The following is a 26,191-nucleotide window of genomic DNA, read 5'->3' as shown; positions in this document are numbered from 1 at the left end:
CAGGGGAGAAACAGGCTCAGAGAATTTAAGTAATTCACTCATTGTCTCATAGCTAGTAAGTAACAGAATTAGGATTTCAACCCAGGATTGGATTGTATCAGAATTCATTTTGGGGGATATAATAGGTTTAAGGCCTTAGCAGGATAGCTTTTGGCAATGCCTAGCGTATATTTGGAAATATAGGAACTGTACTCAGGAGATGTTTCAGGGAAGAAATTATTAATCATTATTAATGAAAGTAATCTGCAGAGAGTTGATTGTCATGGCGATGAGTTTGTACCCAGAGAGAGAATAAGGAGATAAGAAATCTAAAGCCAGAAAATTGAGAAACATCTGTTTACTGGATGAGAAGAAGAGTGAAGACCTTTTTTCCTTTGATGAATAAAAATAATTTTGCATGTACTATTTGTTAAGAATAATTCTTATGTGACAAGTTCAGTTTCATGTTGTTTAAATACTAGTGGTACATATTTAATTTGATTTAAGATAGGGGAAATATTCATTGTTCCAATCTTGTGATAAAATTACAAAATTAATTTTATTTTGCTTGATATAATTGTTAGAGTTAATATTATAAAAGAAATAGTGAATTTTAAAAATTGACATGTAACTTGTAAATTTAAGGGCAAAACATGTTGATTTGATACATTTATATATGGTAATATATTACCATTGTAGCAATAATTAGCACCTCTATCACTTCACAAAATTATCATTTCTTTTTAGTAGTTGGAATATTTAAGATCTATTCCTTATCAAGCTTGATGATTATAATACAATATTGTTGTCTATATTTACTATCCTATGCATTAGCTCTCTAGGACTTAGTACCTGTTGTAAGTTTGTACCCTTAAATAACATCTATCTGCCCCTCAGCCCCTAATCCCTTGATAAGTACCATTTTACTCTATTTTTTATGAGTTTGGCTTTTTTAGATTTCACATATAAGTGGTATTGTACAGTACTTGTCCTTTAAAAAGAAAGATGAGGGAGGAGTTTATAGCTCAGTGGTAGCGTGTGTGCTTAGCATGCATGAGGTCCTGGGTTCAATCCCTAGTACTTCAATTTAAAAAAGAAAGAAAGAAAGAAAAAGAAAGATGACTTAAGGATTAACCAGATTAATTACCTCTTCCTATTTGGAGACGTGATTGACCAAAGGTAAAAAACCTTAATTTAAAGTATTTTTCTCTCTCAAATGGGGATTTTCTGGTGTGTTTCTTAATGGTGAACTAAAATCGGCCTACCAAACAGTTAACTTTGTACTGCATGTGACAAGTAATTTGCATAGCCTCCCACACATGTTCCTGTTGTACTTCATTTTATAGACAGGATCTATTTATGTGTCAGTCTCCTCTAGGAGACTGCAAATTCTGTAAAGACAAGGGCTTAGTCTTAATACTTTCATGTTCCCAGTGGCTAGTGTGTGCATGGTAGGAAGTCAGACAAACCATTCTTCCTTCACCCTACATTCCTGGAGACCTCATTTAAAAAGAAATCTTTCCAAAGCAAAATTCTTCCTGCTTCTGCCTTTGTCAGACAGCAGCAGAAAAAAAAATTGAATGAACTGGAAATTCACTGAAAATTGATATAGGGCTTTTATGCAGCATATAAATAAGTAAGGAATGATGGAATGTGAAACATTGAAAAGTAATAACTGTGTGAATATGATCTTTCCAAAAGGTCTGAAATAAGCACCCCAAAGGATTCTCCTTCCTGGGAAGTATAAATAGTTGTGCACCTCAAATTTCCTCTTGCAGAAGTAGCTGGCATTCTATGTGATTTGCCCTCACACCATACCTGACATATAAAGAGTATACTTCCAAAGAATGCCAAGACTAGCATTGTGGGTGCCTTGCTCACTGTTCTATCTCCAGTGCCTGGTACTGGAGACAGAGATTTTTAGTTTTCATGAAGCCATTCCTATTTGTTGATCATTCATTAATGGACACATTGCATTCAGAGTATTCAGCTTGATTGGCTACTGAAATTCTGACATTTAAAATTTAATTTAAAATCTCTTTATTCTCTCCTAAATAAAGCAAAATTTACTACTTTGAATGGTTTCTGGGTTGGTTTTGTTTTGTTTTTCTTTATAGGATCAGCTCTAAGCACAGCTGCAATTGTCATAAGTCAGAAGAGGAGGTAACTTATACAATGACTTCCTAATTTTTAAAATACTCAGTTTTATGACATCTCAAAAAGACTCATTTGATTTTTTTTGTAGTTAAGTGAAAATATACCACTATCAGTTGTTTTCTAAAAGATTTTCTATTCTTTAGATGGCAACCATTATTTTTATACACATCTTGTCTAACTAGTATTCTTTTAAATGTTCTACATAGACTATAATTGTTGTAACTGGCCTAAATCTAGATTAGACAAGCCAAGACTTTTTAAAGTGTTTTTTTTTTTTTTTTTTTTTTTAATTTTGTAGCCTCTTCCAAGCACAGACTTTAGGTAAACCTGAGGTAGGAAAAATGACATTAGAATAACTCCACCAATCATTGATAATTAAGGCCTTTCATCTGTGCAGTTCAGAGAGCTACAAGAACATTATCTCATAATTCTCAAATGACTCAGAAGTAGGCAGGCAAATACTATTACCCGAATTAACAGATGTAGTTTGTGGTCTTTAAAAGATTAGAGAGCTGCTCCACGTAGAGTTAAAGGCAAGAGTAGGGATGAATTTTAACAACAGTCTCTTAACCTTTCTAGACCACTCTAAGTCCACAATTGCTCGTTTCAGAATGATAGGGGTTATTATAATGTAGTTTGAAATTTTTTTTAGTCAAAATAACTTGAAATGAAAATTTTAGTCTGTTCTGGTTAGTGCATTTCATACTCAACTAAACATTTCTGTTGGGTGCTTAATAAATAGTTAAGGATGGTCCCTCTTATCAAAAATATTTAGACTTTACAGAAAACAATGGACACACTGTCATTTATTATGTATTACATAAATGTCCTCAGTGTGAATAACATTTTGTTCTTAAGTTTCCTTTAGGATTACGCAGTATACCTAGCATCCAAAACCTATTTCGGGGTGCAGGTTATTAATATTTTAAACTATGAATAGAGACATTTCTACACGTGAATGTGTGTTATTCTTACTTTAAACATATTTCTTTCTCATTTCCTGTTTCAATTAATGGCATCACGATCATACTTCCAACCTAGACTGGAAATATTCATGATTTTCATTACTTTTCTCTCCCTTACCTCCAATCCATTTGGTTACCTAGTCCTGTATGTCTCCAGTACTTTGTGTACCTGTCTATCCATTTATTACCATGGCCACAGCCTTAGATCAGGCCCTCTTCACCTGGTCCCTAATCTTTTGCCTCTCTAGTCTTTCGCACTGCCTCCTGAAAGACACACCTGACCATTTAATTCCTCTTGAATGGCTTCCATCACCTGAACTCCTAATGCCTTATTATGTAACCTCACCATGGCTTTATCTCATCCTGACTCTTCTACCATCAGACTGGACTTCTAAACTTTATACAAAAACTCTGCTCAAACAAAAAAACTGTTCCCTCTTCTTTGAAATATCACTGTTTCTTTCTATAGGAACCCTAGTACACATGCCATTTCCTTCATGACTCTGACTCTCTAATTCCTCCAGTCAGACTTAATATCCCTCTTGTATGTATATTCATAAAACCTGCACTAAACCTTTTTCTATTACATCCTTGACATTTTATTTTGAATTGTAGTTTATTGTGTATATACATCTCTTTCATACTATGATGATCTTGTTGTGGGTGAAGACAGTATATAGAACAACAGTCACACCTTAATAACTTTGCATGTAGTAGTCTTAGCTTTCAACTTTTACTGGAATTCTGTAATTCCTTGAACGGATCAATTGAGCAATTTCACAAATTGATTCGTGTTTGTATTACCCCTGAAAATTGGCTAGAAAGAAGGGGCAGGGTGTAGCTCAGTGGTAGAGTGCATGCTCAGCATGCACGAGGTCCTGGGTTCAATCCACAGTACCTCTGTTAAAAAATAAACAAATAAACCGAATTACCTCCTCCCCAAAAGAAATAAATAAGTAAGTAAATAAAATAAAATTAATTGTACAAAAAATGTTCTTAAAAAATGACTAGAAAGAATAATTTTGTTTCACAGATGTTGAAAGCTCAGGAAAAATTTGCTGTCTTTGTACATGTTTACTGAAATCAGCAATGTGGATAGAAATGGATTCTTCTATCATCTGTAGTAAACTGTTCTAAACAATTAAACTTTTAAAGTTGTCTATGTTCTACCTGTATTCTTTTCAATGAAACTGTTATGGGACATTAATACAGGCTGACAGAATTCAAAACATCCCTTAGTTTGTTCCATTCTTATATATTTCCCACCAACCGCTCTTTATCATTTAGAAGTGCCTGCCATGTCCGATGCACAATTCTAGAGGCTAGAGATACAACTGTAAACAAACATAGTCTGTTTTCTACTTTGAGGAAACAGTCATGTAAAGAAAGCATATATGTACAATATAGTAGATTAAGAATTGTGCAAAATGCGAAGAAACACAGAGAATATATTTCTATATGATTGTCAGAATATAGGCTCAATTGCTTGCTTTGAGTTTAAATTTAATTTTTCAGCATTAGGGGATTATATTTAAAAGACTAATTTTAAAAAACTTTGGAAAATGTACAATGATTTTTCACTTGTGTGAAACTAAGGATTTATACATCTATGGTAGTTTGCTTGAATCATGGTGCATACATGTGCACACATAAACAGATGTCATATTTAGTCAAATGAACAGTTTGTTTCCATTGGGTATAAGTTAACCTTACATGTTTGCTGATCTTAAATGGCCATCACATCCACTTGGCTTTAAAAGCTCTCTGTGCTCTACCTAGTCAATTTTCTGCTCTTCCCAAGCTATAGCAAAAAATGTCTATCACTGCCGGCCCTACCTTGCCAGCTGACCCAAGAGACGCTGCTTTCCCTAGCTCTTAGTAGCTCTTGCTACTTGAGTAGTAAGCCATGCCAGCTTTTCAACCCTACCCACTGACCTCCAGTTAATTAAATCAGAGGGAACCCTGAACAAGGATTGTCCATCTGTAGTCTAAACAGGTATTTGTGACATGGTTTGGAGAGATGGGCTCTGCCCAGGCAGAGCCTGTGTTTTTTGGGGTAAGATAGTTTACTTCCAAGATTTTCAATTTATTGATGTAGGGAGGCTGCCAGATGTTGAGGAGCACCATAGCTGCGGGGTCACATAGAGCTTGCAAGCGGGTAGTAAATATTGGTCACGTGTATATTACAGAAGTTGTGTTCTGGGAAGAAGAGAACTATGATGGTTGTATGGGGGATGTGCACATGCATCTGTGTGTGTGAGAGATAAAGACTAATAACAGTTCTGAGGGTTTCCTAAGCCCTGAGAGGCCCAGCCTGGCCTCCTCACAATCCTTCAGACCTACCATGCTCATTGCCAACTCTGTGCATTTGCTTAAGTTATTCTCCCTATTTTTAGTCTTTCTCTCCACTTCAGGCCACCTTGGATAGTACCACCAGGTTAGTATTCCTTAAAATCTTCTCATAATAATATTTATCTGGCTAAAAATCATTAATGGTTTCCACATTTGTGATCAAGTTTAAGTTCCTTACCTATGTGTATGTGACCTTTTTCAACTCTGCCTTCTAGGGTGTTTGGTCTAAACAAACAAACTCCATATATTTGGTATTTGGTATTTTAGTATCACAGGTCATGGTAGAAGTCCATAGCTCTGTTCTTCTGGCAACTTGTCTCCAGGAACTTTACTGAGAAGATCAGTTGGACTGGGAGCCTCAGAATCATTTGTTGCAGCAAAAAAAAACAGAAATGGCTCTGATGGTGAAACATGAGCTGCCTGTTGAATGTGGATGGATGGTGGCACAGAGTTCTGGGGCTGGTGCCCCTGGTGGAAGTCTTAGGAGTCCAGCCTTCCCTATCCAGCATCATGCAAGCTGATACACAGTCTGATGAGAGCTCTGTCTGTTGATTAACCTGACAGTGTGCCAAACTGTCCAGTAACCCTTTGAGTTTTAAATTCTAAATGTTTTATTGATCAGAAAGAAATAGCCCTTTAGAGATCATTTACTTTTTGCTTTGAAAGCCTTGACCACCACAGTGCCAACAGAGTTGACTTATAGTGTGGTTGGTTAAACTGGCATTCACTGGGAATTTTTTAGAACTCCAGGTTTCATGGGTCAGCATTCAGCCTTGTCCTCTGTTTTGAAAAAGGTGGGAAGAATAGCAACATGTATCTCTTGGCAAGATGTGAAATGCGATGATTCCCCCTCCTCATAATGGTCTTTATCTTTTAAAGGTTATCTATTAAAATCTTAACTCTTTACTCTAGAATTCAAGGTCTTTCATAATTGTTTCCCATCTGCATCCCATTCCTCCTCTAAAGGAATTCTCTTTTTTGACCAAGCAAGTCTACCCATTCTCCTTCCTACCCCAACATGCCAACATGCCAGGCATATTTCTCCCTCAATGTCTTTGCAAATAATGTTTGCCTACCCTGAAATATTCTCTTTCCTATCTCTAGTTTGCAAGGCCCAGCTTAATATTTACTTCCTCAGATCAAAATAACATAAATTATATGTCAGCATCAATAAATACTTTTAAAATAAATGATTCATCTTTTCACTGGCAGAAGAAATACGCACTGTGAATTTATACTAACTCCAGGTGACTGAGCATTTTGCAAATAAAATTTCAGGGGTGTCACACAAAAATGTGGTTTCTAGACTTTTTTGAAATAACAAAGATTGGTCAACCCTGGGCCTACTTTTCTATAAGTAACAGACTGGAGCTGAGAAATCATTGTCCCTTTAAATGATACTTGTATTCACCACTTTAATCCCGCCACTCCTCACTCCCTGTATTGCCCCAGCCTGCTCTGGCTCTCTCCTTGGCCCTCTGCCCCATGGGCAATTGAATTTAAGATGGTGGTCATGGAGATACCAAGGAAAATGAAAGGATAGTCTTCCAAGGAGAAGAAAGAGATTATCAAGATCCTTGATAGTCTGTCTTAACAGCTAAGAGAAGTGACTTCATAATTACTTCGTACCTCCTAATTGATAGTAATCAGTGAGAAAACTCATAATGTAAGGATGTTTAATCATGGGATAAAGTTACCAAGAAATGAAGTATCTTTTAGAAAGTAATGTTCTGATCTTGGCTTAGAGTGGGGAGTAATCACTAAGAAGGCTGTCTGAGACTTGACATGATGCTTTAGGATCCATTTCTTCCAAAGGGTGATCCTTTGGGACAATAGAATGGAAGCCAAGTTTTCAAAACATCTAATATACAGGACTAGGGATTCATTTTGGCCTTAAATGTAAGTTACTGTCTCTTTTCTCACCTGCTGTCCTATAAATAGTCTGATTAGGCAATAATAATTGGTATTTGTCCAATGTTTTAAATATTTTCAAGTTCTTTTATTATATTGCCTCATTTAAAGTTCCTAAAACCCCTACAAAGTGGGATAGAATAGATGAGGAAAGTCAGGCTTTGAGAGTTTAAATGAATTACCTAAGTTCACATGAATATTAAGTGATAGAACTGGAAGTAGATCCTAGATCATCTGATTTCTGGTCTTGTGCTCTGTAATTTTATGCTGAGTCTTCATTAGCTTCCTATGAATGATCTCATCCTGCTTTTGTATGTGTTACCAAAGGACAGAGGCAATGACACTAAGTCTACAGCAAAGAGACAATAATGTGAGAACTGAATTTTAGAACTGGGTCAGTCTCTTATAATTTATTCAGTCTTCTTTACTTCCTCAGATAAACTACCTGGGAGATGGCTAACGGTTTTCTCAGGGTATCAAAACTATTCGATCTAGTGAAATTGCCTGTTAAATTGTTTTAATTTATTGCCTTTTCTCCTCCATTAGAATGTTAGCTCCTCAAGGGCAGAGGCTCCTTGTTTACCACTGAATCCTCGGTTTAGAACTATATCTGATGTCTAATTCACTGATTTAGTGTTTTGTGATCCTTATATTGAGAACCTACTGCCCCACATCAAATGTTGGTTGTGTTTCTGACTTTCTCCTTTGGTCTTGACATGAGTGGTCAGCCCTGTGAAGGAGCGTGGACATTGACCTAGAGCTACTTGGAGTTGGAACAATTCTATTTAGGGGGTAAAAGTCTCCGAGTCAGGTGGCAAGTGGGTTTATCTTTGTATGCCTTTTCTCTCAATGCTGCTTTGTAGCCATCAATACTTTCAAGTCCCTTTAGCTCAGAGGTGTCATGTGTTAAGATCTGTCTGTACCATGAAGTGAGAGAGGTTTGGAAGTATTGCTTTGTTAGATTGCAATCAAAGTCTAAGATTCTGAACTTCAGCAAGAAGACATGGTAAGAGTTTTATGGTAATGTAGGCAAGGGAAATACACAGACATGTTTGAACCAGTGCATCAGCAAGTCTGCTATTTCCAAGAACAGAAAGCACAAAATCCAGATTCTGAAAGGTTAAGAAGGGCTTACTGTTTAGTCCTGAGACTTTGCCAGTTTTTTCGTGGTTGAGCCTGGCCTCTTCTGATTCCTAATATTTGAATCCATTGGGTGGTCTTGTTGAATAAAGACCTCTATTAAGAAGGGGAAAGAGGGCAAAAAGTGTGCCTGATCCTTGCAGGGAGAAAAAGACTGTTGAAAGAACACAAAGCACTCAGGATGTTAAGTAACACTGTACAGACATGCAGGAGTTGATTTACTGTTTGGGGCTTGTCATAGCCTGAAGCATTTGGTGCTGTTTCCCAGTGTGAGAACTTTTTTGCTTCTCTGGGACAACATCAGACCCCAGGAGTCTTCCACATTTCTATTTGTCACTCTTAAGAGCCAAGTGCCTGTTCTGAAGAAAACCGAGCTGTAGTTAAAGTGTTCAGCAGAACTCTTAAAGTGTCAGGGGACAGGATGTGTGTAAGGGAGTAGAGAGAGAGACTAAGATTTATTGAGAGTCTGTTCACACAAGATACAGTGCTGGGTGCTTGCATATGTGCTGTCTTAGTCTTTATAACAGTCCTATAAGATAGATATTATTTTTCTGTTTTCTAGATTTGGAAACCAAACTCAAGAAAATTAAATGACTTTCCCAAGGTCACACAGCTGTTAATAGTGGAGCTGTATCTAAATACAAATTGTTTAACTCTCAAACCAGATTTTTCCCTCCATAATATTGCTTTGGGTTCCATATGCAATGATAGAGAGGGCTCATTTCTTGATCTTCCTATAGAGGGAGAGGGAAACTGAGTGTAAAATGGCAAAATTTACATACATTTACATACTTCTTTCTAACCCTAACCTTCAAAATGTTTTAAATATACTAGACTTTTAAACATAATACTGAGTGAGATCTTATGAGTAATACAGTGAAGTGAGCTGAGAAGTGCTTTTCTCCTTGAATTTAAAGATGTTTACAAAAGTATATATTACTTTCTGGAAATTTCAAATTATGAGCCATTATGTCCTAAGGAACAAAGGCTAATAGTGACCTTCATGATATAGCATAATCATTGTCGTAAGTTTAGATTTAACCTCCACTTGAGAATTCCCATTTCTAAAACAGTTCATTTCACTCTAAATATTTCTTGAAGACAGACTCAGACTAAGGTTCTGTGTCCTATAAGTGACAGAATTATTGAAAGTTCTGTCTTAATGTTCATACTATAATATTTTTACTCTTCTTTGGTGAAGATAAAGGCTTTGCATTGGAATTTTCTTTTGTCTTTTCAGGTTATAGGTGTAAATCTTCATCTCAGCACAGTGTTGAGAACATAATTTTCCATTTGCTTTGCTGGAGGCCCCTCCTCACAGTTTGAAATGTGGGACACAGGAATTTTCTTGTTTGTTTCATTTTTTTTTAACCCCTAGGGAATCATTTGACTTTATTTGAAGTTCTAATTGACAGAGGGGGGAAAATAGAAAAATGATGAAATAATCTGAGTTAGTAACATAGAAAAATCCCAATTAGATTAGATCCCAAATCTCAAGTGGGTTTGTATTTCCATATTTTGAAGAAATGGTTCAGTTACTATAATCCGTTTTGTTTCAATTTCTGACACAGGACTGATTTAACATATGTAGAATAATTTTATTGGTGTTTTCTAAGTGAAGGTGGGGAGGATACGATTATCATACTAAAACAATAGGAAATGCTCTGCAAACGAGCTCCCTTGCCCTCTTGCTATGGGCAAGGGAAATTATGGAAATGAAGTAAGACTGGCATCTTAACTGTGGACTTCCTGATTTTTCAATGTTATTGTTGAATATTAAAATTATGTCTCAATTTGACTGTAAGAAAATTGCTTGATTTGGGTATTCTCTTTTTCTTAGGATTGACAGTGATGAGTTTACAGGAAGGACAGAGTTTGCACCCGAACTCCTGACCCTGCTTTTAGTCAGGGTATTTATTAGCAGTGCCCTAAACAAGTTCATGTTCTTGGCAACTCTAGCCTAGAGTCAATAGGGATGCTGCTTAATCAACCAATATTATTTTAATGTTGCTGGGTATGAGGTACTGTGGTAAAATCAGAGAGGTGTAAGATACAGTTTTTCCCCCACCCTAACTGTGTTAAGTTGCTTTGAATGCATTATCTCATTAAATCTTCACAGCAACCTTATCCATTAAATTTGTTAAAATCATCATCTTACAGATTAGGAAACTAAATTTAGCCAGCCACACAGCTAGAAAGTAGAGTTTTAATTTAGGTTTGCATGACTTAAGAACCCATATTCACTAATCACAGGGGATAGGAACTAGGGAATAGATAGGCATTCATATGCATATAGAATCTCATCATGAGGAAACATCAGACAAACCCCAGTTGACATTCTATAAAATAACTAGCTTATATTCTTAAAAAAAAATGTCACAATCAAGAAACACAAGAAAGGTTGACTGAGAAACTCTTCCTGAATAAAGGAGACTAAAGATGTATGACATCTAAATGCAATTAGTATGTGATTGTGGATTTGATTTGAGAGCAGAAAAAAAAAAAAACCTTTATAAAGGACATTATTTAAGCATTTGATAAAATTTGAATATAGACTGGGTTAGATAGTAGTGTTTATCAATATTATATAACCATGGTTATATGAGAAACTGTCTTGTCTTTAGGAAATGTACACTAAAATTTTTAAGAATACAAGGTCACAACATCCCCTACTTTCAAGGATTTTGAGAGAGAGAGAATGACAAAGCAAATGTGGCAAGGTATTAATAATTGAACAAATGGTGAATCTGGGGAAAGAGTATATGAGTGTCATATTTTTGATATACTTGATGTAATGAAAAATTTTAAATGTGTTCTGTTCTATAAATGTGGCTAAAATTCTTCAGAAACCAGCAAAACATGACTGAGGCATCTCAGCTAGAAGACCATATTCTATTCATGCTTCCTCCATTGGCAAAGAACTTGCCAAATCACGTTGAGGAGATTAACACAGACTTATTTCATAGAGGAAACATAAATCATACTGTCGAGATGTTTTTCTTACACCTCTTTTGGAGACATAACTCTTTCCTTCAAAATAGTTAATTGTTTTCACCAATATTTTTGTCCCGTTTCTTTGACCCCACTTAGATAGTTCATATTTCTGGTTTATTGACATAATCTTGGATAGAGTGGTAAATGTGTTCTTTTTAAACAAAAGAATAGACTACAAAGTAGAGTAAGCATTATTTTGACTAGTTTTTTAAACTTTTTTTATTAAGTTATAGTCACTTTACAATGTTGTGTCAAATTCCAGTGTAGAGCACAATTTTTCAGTTACACATGAACATACATATATTCATTGTCACATTTTTTTTTCTCTGTGAGCTACCACAAGATCTTGAATATATTTCCCTGTGCTATACAGTATAATCTTGTTTATCTATTCTGCATGTACCTGTCAGTATCTACAAATTTTGAAATCCCAGTCTGTCCCTTCCCACCCCCCACCCCTTTGGCAACCACAAGTTTGTATTCTATGTCTATGAGTCTGTTTCTGTTTTGTATTTATGTTCTTTTTTTTTTTTTTTTTTTTTCAGATTCCACATATGAGTGATCTCATATGGTATTTTTCTTTCTCTTTCTGGCTTACTTCATTTAGAATGACATTCTCCAGGGACATCCATGTTGCTGCAAATGGCATTATGTTGTCATTTTTTATGGCTGAATAGTATTTTGTTGTATAACTATACCACATCTTTATCCAGTCATCTGTTGATGGACATTTAGGCTGTTTCCATGTCTTGGCTATTGTAAATAGTGCTGCTATGAACACTGGGGTGCAGGTGTTATTTTGAAGTAGGGTTCCTTCTGGATATATGCCCAGGAGCAGGATTCCTGGGTCATATGGTAAGTCTATTCCTAGTCTTTTGAGGAATCTCCATACTGTTTTCCACAGTGGCTGCACCAAACTGCATTCCCACCAGCAGTGTAGGAGTGTTCCCTTTTCTCCACACCCTCTCCAGCATTTGTTATTTGTGAACTTTTGAATGATGGCCATTCTGACTGGTGTGAGGTGATACCTCATTGTAGTTTTGATTTGCATTTCTCTGATAATTAGTGATATTGAGCATTTTTTCATGTGCCTATTGATCATTTGTATTTCTTCCTTGGAGAATTGCTTGTTTAGGTCTGCTGCCCATTTTTGGATTGGGTTGTTTGTTTTTTTCTTATTATGTCATATGAGATGCTTATATATTCTGGAGATCAAGCCTTTGTTGGTTTCATCGTTTGCAAAAATTTTCTCCCATTCCATAGGTTGTTTCATTTTACTTATGGTTTCCTTTGCTGTGCAGAATCTTGTAAGTTTAATTAGGTCCCATTTGTTAATTCTTGCTTTTATTTCTATTGCTTGGGTAGACACTAATTGTTTATTTTTATTTGTAACAGTGTATATGCTGTCTGCACTCTCTCTGTTTTAGGTGGTTATCAGTTAAGCCTTGATTACATGAGTGTACTGTGCTGTTTTGGGCATTATCAAAGGCACTCTTTTCCTTCACTCCACCCAGTCCTGTTTACCCTTGGCTTGGTATCCCAGAGAATAGATGTTGGCCAAATATGAAGGATGTTAAAGGTGTAAACTCATAATTTAATATATTTTTAATACTTTTCAGTTCTCTTTCCTTTTTAAAAAAGATTGAGATATAATTGACATATAACATATCAGTTTTAGACATACAACATAATGATTTGATATTTGTATATATTGCAAGATGATCATACTTATCCTTTTGCATTCCAAAAGTGCCTGTGAATGCAGATGTGATTTTTTTCAAGATGAATAATTTAGTGTTCTTGGGTTAGATAACAAGGCAGAATTGGGAATTCCTTCTGATTATAGATGGAAAGAACCCCAGGTTTAGGCATATATTTTGGTTCTACAAAGGAGTGGAAGTGATCATGGAGAAGGGGCTCCACACAGTCAACAGAACAACAAAAGTAAATGTTACCTCCAACTCCTGGTGAGGGGACAAGGAGCTATATATACAAATGAATCCTCCCTGCCTGCCCCACCCCCTGCTGCGACCAACACAGAGAGGAAAAAAAAGGCCATCTTCCCTCAGAATAAGAAATTAGTCTCTTTATAATATGCATCTCTGCATATTAACTTTGGGTTATTGTACTGTCATCACTCAGCTTTTCTCTCTTTATTAAAGTTAACTGAATCATAGAATAATTTTCACATGTGGGTACTTAGTGACTATTAATAATGGTGCTTATGTTATTACTTATGAATGTGAGTCAGGATTGTGAAATGGTTAAGTGCTTGGACTCTGAAGCCAGGCAGACCTGAGTTTAAAACCAGCTCTGCCACCTACTACATGTGTGGCCTTAAACACATTGCTCATCTTTCCTCATTTTCCGCTTCTGTAAAATGGGATAAAATTATCCTCGCCAATGTGAAATGGTAAAATGATAAAATGTAAAGCATTTGGTGTAATGCCTGGCATTTTGTATGTCTTCAGTAAATGTTAGCCATTGTTAGTTATCATTGCTATTAATATTATTATCATTAGTGTAATTTCTCAGTCACCCTGAATTTGCTAATGTCTTCAGATTTATCACACTTTCCCCACAATCTCTCCTACTCCTGTCTTCCAGGCTGACTTTTTTTTAATTGAGGCATTTCGTTCTTTAGGCATTTCATTTTTACCCAGGGCTCAGATCCTCGAATCCCCCTCAAACTTTTCTGTTCCTTCCACTACTTCCAAAGCATGCTGAATGAATGTGACAAATAAAGAAATTCTCTTCACCAGTTCTGTCTTTTAATCCTAGTGTCTAGAACTGTGGGCAATTTTAAGTAAATGAGGTCTTACTTTCTTTTCCTTCGTAAATTGGATCAGAGGTACATCAACGTCCATAAAGTCCATCGCATTATCTGATGAAGTCTTCCTGCTGAATATAGCTGAAAAGATCTGATTTGGGGGTTAGGTGGACAAGGTCTGTTACTTCTACAGTTTTTCAAAGTAGCTCACCTCTGGCTTGGTCTCTTCCTAGTTAACAGGGCCATTCTAAGGATCAGATGAGGTAGATCATGCATGTGAAAGGGCTTTCTGTAAAACACCATGTTAATGTGAGGGATGACGATTATTGTATATGAATGAACAAAGGCCCCAGCAGCCTAAGTGGTGTCAGAATTCAACCCTAGACAATAAAGATGCAACTCCTCTCTTTCTGCCACCTCCAGAAGTTTGCAGTAAGTTATTTGAGCTAGAGAAGCTAGTGACTAACTTCATGCAGTGACTACAAATCCTGTCTTCTTCCCTCATCCCCGCCAGATTCTGAGTCGGTCTTCGGGGCTGGACTTTGGGACACAGCGTGGCAGGCCAGGTACCTAGTAGAATCTGGGGGTGAGGGTTGGGAAAGATTTCTTTTGTGCCATTTTCCAACTCGCTTCCTGGAAGCCTTTATTGATTAGATGACATTTCAAAGTCAAGTTCAGTAAGGATGAGGCCAGATACGGCTTCTGCCACACTGAACAATCAGCAGATAGCTTTTGTGTGTGTGTTTTTCTTGTTTCTGGACTATTAGAAATTCTTTTCTGTACAGTAGGAACAGCAAACCTAAACTCATGTGTGAGATCATCATCTCATCAACCACAAACACTTAGGGGATGCTTGATAAACACAGTACCCTCCAAGCACTGGGGATTGTTGTGGACTGAATTGTGTCCTCTGCAAATTCACATGTTAGCATGAAGGTTCCAACCTCCAGGGCCTCAGAATGTTACTGTATTTGGAGTTAGCTGGAAACCCAACAAAATTAATCCCCTTCCCCTACAACCTTGACCCCCCCCCCCAAAAAAAAATTTATCCAAAATCTTTTCTCCCCAAATCAGCATTTTCTGAATTTAAAAGTCCTCTTATCCTTAGGCATTTCAACCTTTGCCCTCCTTACATTGGTTTATTTGTTTTCTCTGAAGAAGGGCCAAGGGAAGAACAGCTTTCTAACTGTGCCTATTCTGCTTAATTGTGCTGTCATGAATGACTTAAAAGAAACCACACTGAGAAAGTTGGAAATAAATAGATGGTGCTATTGGCAGACTGAGCACTGTCCTCTAGTTGGAGAAAATCTGCAGTTCCAGAATTGGCTTGATTAGTACCTTTCTGCCTTCCTCTCCTGCCAAGAAGTTTATCAATGAATGCATTGCTACACTCCTGTCTTTTTATTGGATGTATTAAGGTGTTTCCCCCATCTTAACCTGTAGGTTATCAGGAACCCCTTAGAAAGCAAGTGCTGTTGCATACTTTGTTCTTACCTGACTAGTGATACTGCCTAAACAAGCTGCTTTGGATGAGTTTTTTTTTTTTTTTAATCTATTCCTTTCATGTAAATATATTTTAGTTTGTTTGTCAAAGTTGTTTGCAAATGAGTTTGCCCTGGAATGTAATTGATCAGGAATGATGAGGGGCCCCAATTTGAACTTCAAACTAAAATTAGTGATACTCTGTTTCTCATGTGCTACAAGAGTTTTGTCATTTGGTTTCTCTAAGATTTAGGTGAAACTTCTTTCTTCAGTGTGAGTTGCCTTTTCATTTGTTCAGCAGCTATTCCTCTGATTCTTTATCCATTGTCACATGGGAACTACTTAGCCAAAATCCTGTATAATTTCCTGTAGATCAAACCAGAGCACCTAAAAATAACTTTTTACCCAAATGTTTTTCAGCCAGAGTTTTTTAAAATACAGAAAGCCTTAAGAGCTAAACATTAAATCCTTCCGAAAATGAAAAGTTGTGAAATGAGCTAGAGCACAGTGTTTTGTAGAAATCAGCCAATGATCTAATTGTATTGAACTTTCAGTGTTTGTATAACTTGGCTTCATTTTATTTTCTTTTGTGGGGTGTTTCTAAAATACTAAATGCTTGAGTATTGGTGCTTATGTAAATTAGTACAAAATCAGGCATTTCTAATTAGTTTCCATTCTACTCTGTTAAATGTACACTAAGCAGGTTTAAAAGTGTTCACATTGAGAGTCAGATGTGGGTGTTAGTGGGCAATGGGTTTAATCAAAGAGCTGGGAAGTCTGAGGCTAGTATCTGACCTTGTTTTTAGTGGTAAAATGAAGACTGAGGATACCTCTACCTTTCACTGTACACTGATGGGGAGCAGAATATATGTCAGGCTGCTTTAAAATATTTGGAGGACGGTAGAGAATAGTGATGGCCTTGTTTTAGCAGTATAGAATTCAGCTAATGAAAGAACCACTCATTCTTGCAAAGGTCAAAACTATTTTCTCCCTTTCAGAGACAAGTTGGGTTGCCTGGGCCAAAATACATGTTCCTTTTGACCACACATTGGCAGAACAGGCATGTCTAGTTTTCTTCTAAATCATGGCTCTAGATTTTTTCCAGCTAAGAAATCTTAAACCAAAAGAATCTCAGGGTCCTGTTCTTGGCATACTCCCACTTTCTCTCTTCTTAGAAATTCAAACAACCTTGAGTGGGCAGTGTTCTTGGAATCTCACTGCCTTATTGGGTCACAGGCCCTGAGCCTACAAATAAAAATGAAGGCACCGCAGGAGAAGTATGTGTGTGTGTAAATTTAGCCTTTGGTTTCATTGAGATTATCTTGCTAATGCCCCCTTTATAGGGTTCACTAGGTTTTCCTGGCACTTAGTGATCTTAGTGATCAGTAATTAGAAAGGCATGAAGACTGTGGGTCTGGGATCTGACTGGCTTAAGATGCTTCACCTATGGATCTGTGCCTCTGATACGGGTTATGTGATAAGGAGAAGGATTTGCCTTTGGTACTTTCCTACCTCTTTTATGTTTTGTGCCCAACTATACATCCCACTTCCCCCAGTCCCTCTTAATGGTAGGTACCCTGTGTTTTCAGGCAGGCTGCTTGGGTTGATCCTCCCTGGAGGAAAAGAAGTGTCCTGATTTAAGAAGTAGAAAGGTGTTAATGACTTTTTGTATTACCTCTCCTGGGAGTATTTCTGTTTTAAAGACGTTATCTAGGCTGAGAACAGCAGTCTTGGTTACTGAAGGAAGGGAAACATTTGGGATAAGAAGATCTTTCTGACTTAAATTGCCACCATATGGGTATGATTTTCAACAGCAGTTACGTGAAGTCACCGTTAAAGTTCCTTCCAATAGCTCTAATATCCTTTTCTATAAAACTTTTTGCAGAGCTGCTATAATTTGGTCATATTAATCAATTTAAATTTCACATCCTTTTTCCATTTCATAGAAATACTTAAAGGAGGAGGAAGTCAAGCAGCAGAGACCCAGATATTAGGTCTTTGAATAATTAAGATCTGATGTTATTTTGTTTAAAATTTTTGCTACTTTATATAAAACCTGTGTACACCACTTGGAAAGTTGAAGTTAGGTGCCTTAGATTTGTTTTGCAGTAACTTACATCTGTGGTAGATCTGAAACTTCCTAGATATGTCTCTTTTCTTACTTGAGTTTCTAGTTAACTGATTAAAAATTCATGTTTTTCCATAAAGTTTACTTTTTAATGTAGTAAGAATTGGTGATAGTGGGGACTTTTTAATTTTTTTAAGCACTTTAAACTCCTGTTGTCAGGTTGTCCTTTGAGGGAACCCTCCTACAGTGTTGGTAGAATTGTAGTTTGGTGTAGCCATTATGGAAAACAATATGGAGATTCCACAAAAGACTTACTGTATGATCCAACAATCCCACTCCTGGGCATATATCCAGGAGGAATCTTAATTCAAAAAGATAAAGGCACCCCAATGTTCATAGCAGCAATATTTACAATAGCCAAGACATGGAAACAACATAAATGTCCATCGACAGATGACTGGATAAAGAAGTTGTGGTATATTTACAAATGGAATACTACTCAGCCATAAAAAATAACAAAATAATGCCATTTGCAGCAACATGGATGGCCCTGGAGAATGTCATTCTAAGTGAAGTAAGCCAGAAAGAGAAAGAAAAATACCATATGATATAACTTATATGGGGAACCTAAAAAAAAAAAAAGGACAAACAAATTTATTTACAAAACAGAAACAGACTCACAGACATAGAAAACAAACTTATGTTTACTAGGGGGAAAAGGGGTTGGAAGGGATAAATTGAGAGTTTGAGATTTGCAGATACTAACTATGTATAAAATAGATAAACAACAAGTTTATACTGTATAACACAGGGAACTATATTCAGTATCTTGTAGTAACTTATGGTTAAAAAGAATATGAAAACAAATATATGTATGTTCCTATATGACTGAAATATTGTGCTGTACAGCAGAAATTGACACAACATTGTAAACTGACTATACTTCAATAAAAATATTTTTTTAAAAAACCTAAAAATAGACTTACCATATGATCCAGCAATCCCACTCCTGGGCATATATCTGTAGGGAACTCTAATTGAAAAAGATACATGCACCCCAATGTTCATAGCAGCATTGTTTACAATAGCCAAGACATGGAAACAACCTAAATGTCCATCGACAGAAGACTGGATAAAGAAATTGTGGTATACTTATATGATGGAATACTACTCAGCCATAAAAAATAAAATAATGCTATTTGCAGTAATATGGATAGACCTGGAGATCATCATTCTAAGTGAAGTAAGCCAGAAAGAGAAAGAAAAATACTGTATGATACCACTTAAATGGGGAATCTAAAAAAAGGACACAAATGAACTTTATAAAACAGAGACAGAATCACAGACACAGAAAACAAACTTATGGTTTCCAGGGTAGAAAGGGGTCAGAAGGGATAAATTGGGAGTTTGAGATTTGCGGATGCTAACAACCATATGTAGGACAGATAAACAACAAGTTTATACTGTATAACACAGTGAACTATATTCAATATCTTGTAGTAACCTATAATGAAAAAGAATATGAAAAGGAATATATGTATGTATATGTATGACTGAAACATTATGCTGTACACCAGAGATTGACACAACATGGTAAATTGACTATACGTCAATAAAAAAAAAAAGTCCTTTGAAATGCCTGAATGGCATCACCAGAAAACTCAGTAATTGTTATCCAGTGATGGTTGATGCTTTTATACTACACTGGTAATACTCTGTCCTCTTCTAGGAGATTGTAAGAGTATGGATAAACATTTCCTATAGAAGTTCCTCCGGCTCTGAAAGTACCTGGTGTGTGCTGAGGCACTGTTATGTTCATTTGTTAGTGTTTTTTTTTTTTTAAGTTCTTGAAGAACTCCTCTTAATCCCACATAGCTCTTTGCACATTATGAACACCTGTTGAGTTTTGGGGTGAATCATTTTAATTTAGTTGCTCAGTCATTAAGGTACAGTCTTTTCCTCCAAAAGAGTCTGATTTTAGTCTTTTTTTATCTTCAGTAGGATGGTTTGCTTTGTGATTTATAGCATAATTTTTTTCCCTTTTGGCAAAGTTGGTTTCTCATGCTTTTTACACAGTAGATATAGGACTTGACAGCTATTATGTTTGAAATGAGAACTTCCCCGGGATAAAAATGGCCTAAGTAAGGACTGTTAGTTGTAATATGTATTGCTAAAAAATTTTTGTTGCAAGATAAAAAAACATAAATCACAAGTTTGCTTTTGGAAGTATTGTTTTAAGCTATAGCAAAAGATATCTATTGCTTTGGATGTAGGGTATAAGAACAGGTTGTAGAGATGAGGCTGTGTGTTGGTATGAAGACCTTTGATGCAAATTCTTAATGAAGTGTTATCTTCCACGGTTGTTTTTGCTGTTGTTACTATTGTTGCTTTTTTTTTTTCAAATACCAAAGTGCTGTTTTATAAGATTTCAATATCAAATGATAATAAAAGAAATCAAATATTGGTTCTGGTTCATCCTATTATTTATCACTTGGAGGGCAGCCTTCCTACCAACTCAGTCATGACGAAAATCCTCGCTCTGCTCATCTTTGGAGTTTGTATCTGGTGATTATGTACTTTTGCAGTCTGAAGAAACTCATCTTTATGTTTATACTAAAGTAGTGATTGAGGCCAGAAAGTAAAGTAGGAAATAAAGAAACGATACCCTCACATAGAAAATACTGGAAATGGCAGAGGAGGAGGAGTTGGGAGTTGGGGAATAAATATCCTGACCTTTCTTCTCTTATCAGAACCCAACTGTATGCCAGAGAACAGGGGAGTGACACAGTCTTAGAGGACCTGGAACAAGGTAGAGAAGGGTGGAGAATGGCTATGAAAGGTCAAGTGGAGATTAATCAGCACAGGTTTCAGGGAGCTGTTAAGATTTTAATTTGAAATAAGTGGTTCCTCAAGAAGGAAGTTGGAAGATCCTTTGCTACAGAGAATCTATTTCAAGGCTTCCTGATTGAGTTAGCAGTAGCAAGATAATTATGAAAAAACTGCAGGAAGTGTGGGAATGAGTGGTGAACACTGGTTTAATTATGATACTGTATTAAACTTCTCTGGTGGGCAGTGTTCAAAGCTCCTGGGTAACTTATTTATTATATAACTCCTCTTCAAGAAGCCACTGCCAGTTTTGACCTTTGCTTCATATTCTCTTTCTCTTGCCCGTTGTTAAACACAGGAGACACAGAGTGGCAGAGCTGCAGGTCAGAGGATTAATTTAAGTTTAGGAAAGGATAGCCCAAACAGAGGGATAGGCCTTATGGTTAAAAGTTTTTGCTCAGAACAAAAAACAAAAAACTTTGTGCTCAGGCAAGAATCCCTTTGTGTCAGTGCGTGAAGCCAAAAGAACAATTAGGGGAATAAGCCTTATGAAATCTGGCCGCCTGTATGTGGCCTTCCTGAATCAGTATTGGTTAGCAGGATCCTAAAGCACCCACCCTTTCCACTCTCACCTTCCATTCCCCAACTTTACTATTTTTTAAAGAGATCACATGTTGGAACTTGCCAAAGTTGTATTATAATACTAAATAGGACCAATAAATTGGGGATAAATCTTTGTGGAAACTTTGCATGGGAAATAATATAGAAGATAGGCTGTAAGATTTCTGTTTTGTCCTTTGTTGAATTTATTCTGAATGGTTCCACTTAGGTGCTTAATAAGTCATAATCCTTTTTATTCTGTCTTTAGAATTTTGTCACTGTCGTATTGTTTTGCCAAAGAAATGCTCAGGGTATGCTTATGGGCCTAGATAAGGAAGTCATTTAAACTGATGTTATACACAAAGAGGTTATTTAGTGTGTGGCTGGAGAAACCAAACACAGCCTTCATTTAGTATATAAACTAGTAATTGGTTATAATCTCTGACTCTGTTAAGAAATGAGTTTAAGCTAAAGCATTCAAGACTTAGGTTTGACAGGTAAGAGTTCCCTGGGAAAGGAGTTCCTTAGGAACAGGGAAGATGTCCTTCTCTAGAAGCTAGCTTGGTTTTTGTTGTTGGTTTGGGAAAGGTGGCCTCTCAAGGATCTCTTATTGGGGTTTTATGACTTTTGAGGTTTTGCACTTAGAATATTTGGATATTTTGCCTTTGCTTTCTTTTTAAATTTGAAATCGTTACTTAAACCCTTGAGTTTAATACACTGCTGTACTCACCATGATCACAAAGTATGTATTCTTACTAACGGTGTGCCTTCTTAGTCATCTGCTAACCTCTTTCTGGCTCTGCCCCATGCTGTGTCTACATTCTACTAAGAAGCAGGTTCTAACTCTTGACTCAGATACCTAAATGCAGGAATTTAGTCATCATCTCTCATTATTATGCCTAGTTAGGCCCAGATCAAGATGGATGATCAAGATTGAGGGAGAAAATCAGGTGTTTCGGAATACTCTTGTACTTTCTGCGTCTGGCTTGAAAAGCATCACCTGAATTTCTAAAGATCCTCTCAAATGTATTAGATGTACTTTCTGTAGAGTACCCCAGCCAAATGTGAAATTTGAACAAAACCCCATGTGTTAAGCCTGTTTAAAGGCTCTTGAATTCCTGATAAAACATAAAATATTTGACAGCATAATTAGATGAAGCTAGTTTCAGTTAAACCATGTCAGGTAAACTGTTTCTTCAAGAGTCATGTCTGGTTATACGTGTCTTTCTAAGACTGTCAGTGTGTGTTGTTTGAAGGGGAGAGGAGTGAAGGTTGGGAGTGCATGGAAAATATTTAACTTTGGAGCCTCTTTAGCCTGCCTTTTCTCTGTAGTGTTTGATTTCACTTAAAAGTAAACTGAACTTCATTAATACTTAGAGATCCAATCAAAGATAGTTCTAATCCTGAAACTTCCAACAAATTAATTACCCTTAGTTAGAAAAGACCTTGGTTATTTATTAATAAACTTTGCTCAGGTATTCCTATCTCTTTAAATATTGTCCTTGACAATTTCCTCCCATATAAGTGGACTGAACCAGGTGATTTATTATTGTAACTGACCTTATCTCACTGAGATGAAGCATGGGTTACATCATCTTTTCTGCCAGTTCCCTGAATGTATGTGTTAGGCTCTGGTAATTATTCGTTTCAAGACCATTGTTTCAAAGGCTAAATGTTAAAAAAAATGTTTTAAAGTAAGGCTAAAGATCTCAATAAAACTGAATGAAGAATAGAGGCTTTCAAATCTGAGACTTGTTCTCAGTTTAGCCAAGTGAAGTGCCTGATTTGCCATAAATTTGCTCTTCTCTCCAAAAGGAGATAACCCTTTCTATGGCTCAAAATGTGGAATATCTTTCTTTTTTTGTTTGTTTTCTTGCTTTTTTGGTTTGTTTTTTGTTTGGAGAGGAGGTAATTAGATTTATTTATCTATTTGTTTATCTATTTTAATGGAGGTACTGGGGACTGAACCCAGGACCTCATGCATGCTAAGCACGCACTCTACCACTGAGCTATACCCTCTTCCTCTTTCTCTTTTTTAAATTTGCTTTTGCTTTCAACTAAATGAAAACCTGGCAGTTTCTAAGCTCACATATGAGACTGTACCCCTTTTGTTTAAATACATGTTTGAGGAAAAGGTTCCTTGTAGTCGGGGAAAACTGCCTTTCCCCCCTTTGAAAGACTCATTTGAGGATCCCCTTCTTTCCCTCTGTTCTTGTTTCTCCTGGTGGATGTTCAGTGCCATCAGGATAAACTCAGTATATAGCTTAGCATCAGCAAAGCTACTTTTACAAAATCAAATCCTGAAGGTTCTTTTAGCTAATGACAGAGTGACTCCCCCCCTCTGAAGAGGTTTATTGTTCTTCCTTTACCTGCCCTGTGGGTCGGGGTGAGAAATGCCATGTATTTAGAGAGGAAAATATAGAGAAAAGAATATTGATCTGGTGGCTCTACTATCAACAAACAGATATACAATGGGCATGTCATTTAACATGCCTGGGGCCTCAGTTTCATTACCTAGAAAACAAGGCAGTTGACTTCTGTGATCTCTAAGAATTTATAACTGCTTTAAAATTATACAATTACTGTTCTTCAGGATCTTGAAAATGGTCACTGTTAGAATTGAGACAGTGGGGACCTAGGATTTGTCCAGTGTATAAGAAATTTCTGTCACCACATTTCAAAGGCCTTTTTCTTTGATAGCTACCTTATCTGGGGTAGATTGGCTGATCCTAACAGTGACTGAAAGGAATGTGTTTGAGGGAAATCTTGGGAGAGTTGGCTTGCAGCAAGTGGAAGGACCCCAGAAATGTTCAAGGCTGTTTCAAGATCTGGTTTCTTTCAATTACCTGGTTGATGTTTCCCAAGCAACTTTGTCACAACGTGTCATAATTTCTAGTACCACTGAATGCGAGACAGCCCAATTCCCAGGCTAACACGGAGCCAATCCAAATCCTCCTTCCATTGTTACAGTACAGGGTGCCATGGAGACAGCATGGACTTTGGAGTCAGCCAGAGCTGGGAGTTCACAATCTGACTCTGCTTTTTTCTTAACCTCCCTGTGTCCCAGGGTCATCATCTATAAACTAGCAATACTTAAGTACTTACCTTAAAAATTACTATGGAATCAAATATGACATCAGACAAGAAGAGCTGCTCACGTGCCTCATAAAGAGAACACCTGACATCTGTATACCTCTTAAGCATTTATGAAACACGTAGAAGTAGTTTCATTTAGGGCACTGTGTGGGCTTGCTTCACTGGGTAAAACATCATTTAGGTATTGGGGCCTGAGTCAGGCTTGCTGGGTAGGGACCCTAGGCCTTTGGAGCTGAGTCGCACCAGATCTAGAGCCTTGGCTATCTTGAGGGTCTTGTCTAAGATATCCTTTTATGTTTTCCAGGAATCCGAATTTCTGTGTTTGGAATTTGATGAGGTCAAGGTCAACCAAGTCCTGAAGAAGCTCTCAGAGGTAGAAGAATGTATCAGCACCCTGATGCAGCCAGCCTAGCTGATGATGGAGTTGCTGAAGCAAAGGTGTTCATGATCTCTCCCCAGGAACCTGTTTAAAAAAAAAAATTTGTTCCCCCAATAGTATTAAATCCTGAAATTCCAATCTTGCCTGCCTCTGCTTGGTGGGATTTCTTCCTCTCTCCCTTTCATTCACTCTTACAGTTGTTTTCCTGCAGAGGTTCTTATACTTCAGCATACAGAGGCACTCCTAAAAGCATTAAAAAAAAAAAAAAAAAAAAGAACAAAAAAAGAGGCTTTCAGGACCCTATCCCCAGAGTCTTAGATTCAGTAGAAGTGGAGTGGGATCAACTTCAGAAACCCTTGCTATGGTGGTTTATTCTTGGGTAGGATTTTGGGGATTTATACATGATAAATCATGTAAGAATTAGAAATGGGGAGAAAACATTTTACTCATGAAAATACAAGGCTGACCAAATGTGTCCTGAGCTGAGGCCTAGATGAGCCTGCCTAACCTAGAAAAGGTTTACTGACCTTAGTAAGAACTAAGATGCTTTTGGAACTGATTCAGGCATTTGTATTAGTTCTGCCTAAATCTGGGAGGTCTGGTTTGATCTGACCTATTGAAAAACTTGGGCTTTTCTGGAACCTGGAACTAAACTGGCCTCATCATAAAGGGACTCCCCTGACTTACCTCAAGTCAGGATTGTGGGAAGGGAAAATGTCTCCTGAAGTGATGTGAGCTCAGAAAATTTTACCTGAATCATCAAATAAAACCTCTTCAATAAAATTTCTTCAAGAAAACTGGCATAAAAACTAGGTCCTAATAAAGAGGTTATACCAAACACCAAGAATATTTTAAGAGGAGGAAGCTGTCAACCAGTATATTGAGGTTATGGTCCTTGTTGAACAGGTTTTGTCATCTGACACTGATAACATTTAGAAATTTCTGTTGCCTTTGGGATGTAATGTGTTCCAAGAATGTAGTTTTCTTGGTCTGTGGTTACAGCATATGTCAGTTCTAATGAGTTTGTTCCAGGGCAGGAATAAGTCCTCTTCTGTTAAGCATCTTCTCCTAAATCAGTTTGGAGACATTTTAGGAGCTCTTCTGAAACACAAGCTGAAAATATTGGCTTCCTCCCTGATTAAAACCAGTCCCAGCAGTTAGCACTCAATGCCCACAAGGTTTTAAATGGAGCCCCTGTGGACCCTTCAGAAGACATCTTGAAACAGTATGGTAAATAGATTCAGAAAAGGCGTGTGGTTTGGCAAAAAAACTATTAAAACTTGCTTTCTATTCCCAGGCTACTGTTATGTGATCCAGGAGAATTTAGATAATGTCCCCTGCTATAAAATGGAGGAAAAGAGTGTCTCATCAGATAACAGGATTCCAGGTGTCACTGGAAGAACTGTAGGTACCGTGTTAGTATTGAGTCATGTATCCGGTGAAAGTCTATGGAAGCCTGAAGGAACAGTCCA

The 26,191-nt window shown here is 36.9% G+C and overlaps 1 protein-coding gene across 1 annotated transcript in view; it reads left to right on the top strand.

The window, feature by feature from the left end:
* Window positions 1–24,857, top strand: part of COMMD1 (copper metabolism domain containing 1) — a 109,193-nt gene extending 84,336 nt beyond the window's left edge. The window contains exon 3 of the mRNA XM_010989777.3: window positions 24,645–24,857. Coding sequence (XP_010988079.2) covers window positions 24,645–24,752 — 108 coding nt within the window. The 3' untranslated portion in view covers window positions 24,753–24,857. The remainder of the gene's footprint in view (window positions 1–24,644) is intronic.
* The last annotated feature ends 1,334 nt before the right edge of the window (window positions 24,858–26,191 follow it).

The sequence above is a fragment of the Camelus dromedarius genome, chromosome 15 (assembly GCF_036321535.1).
Source record: "Camelus dromedarius isolate mCamDro1 chromosome 15, mCamDro1.pat, whole genome shotgun sequence".
Taxonomy (NCBI): Eukaryota; Metazoa; Chordata; class Mammalia; order Artiodactyla; family Camelidae; genus Camelus; species Camelus dromedarius.
This window is presented reverse-complemented; position numbering and strand designations above follow the sequence as displayed.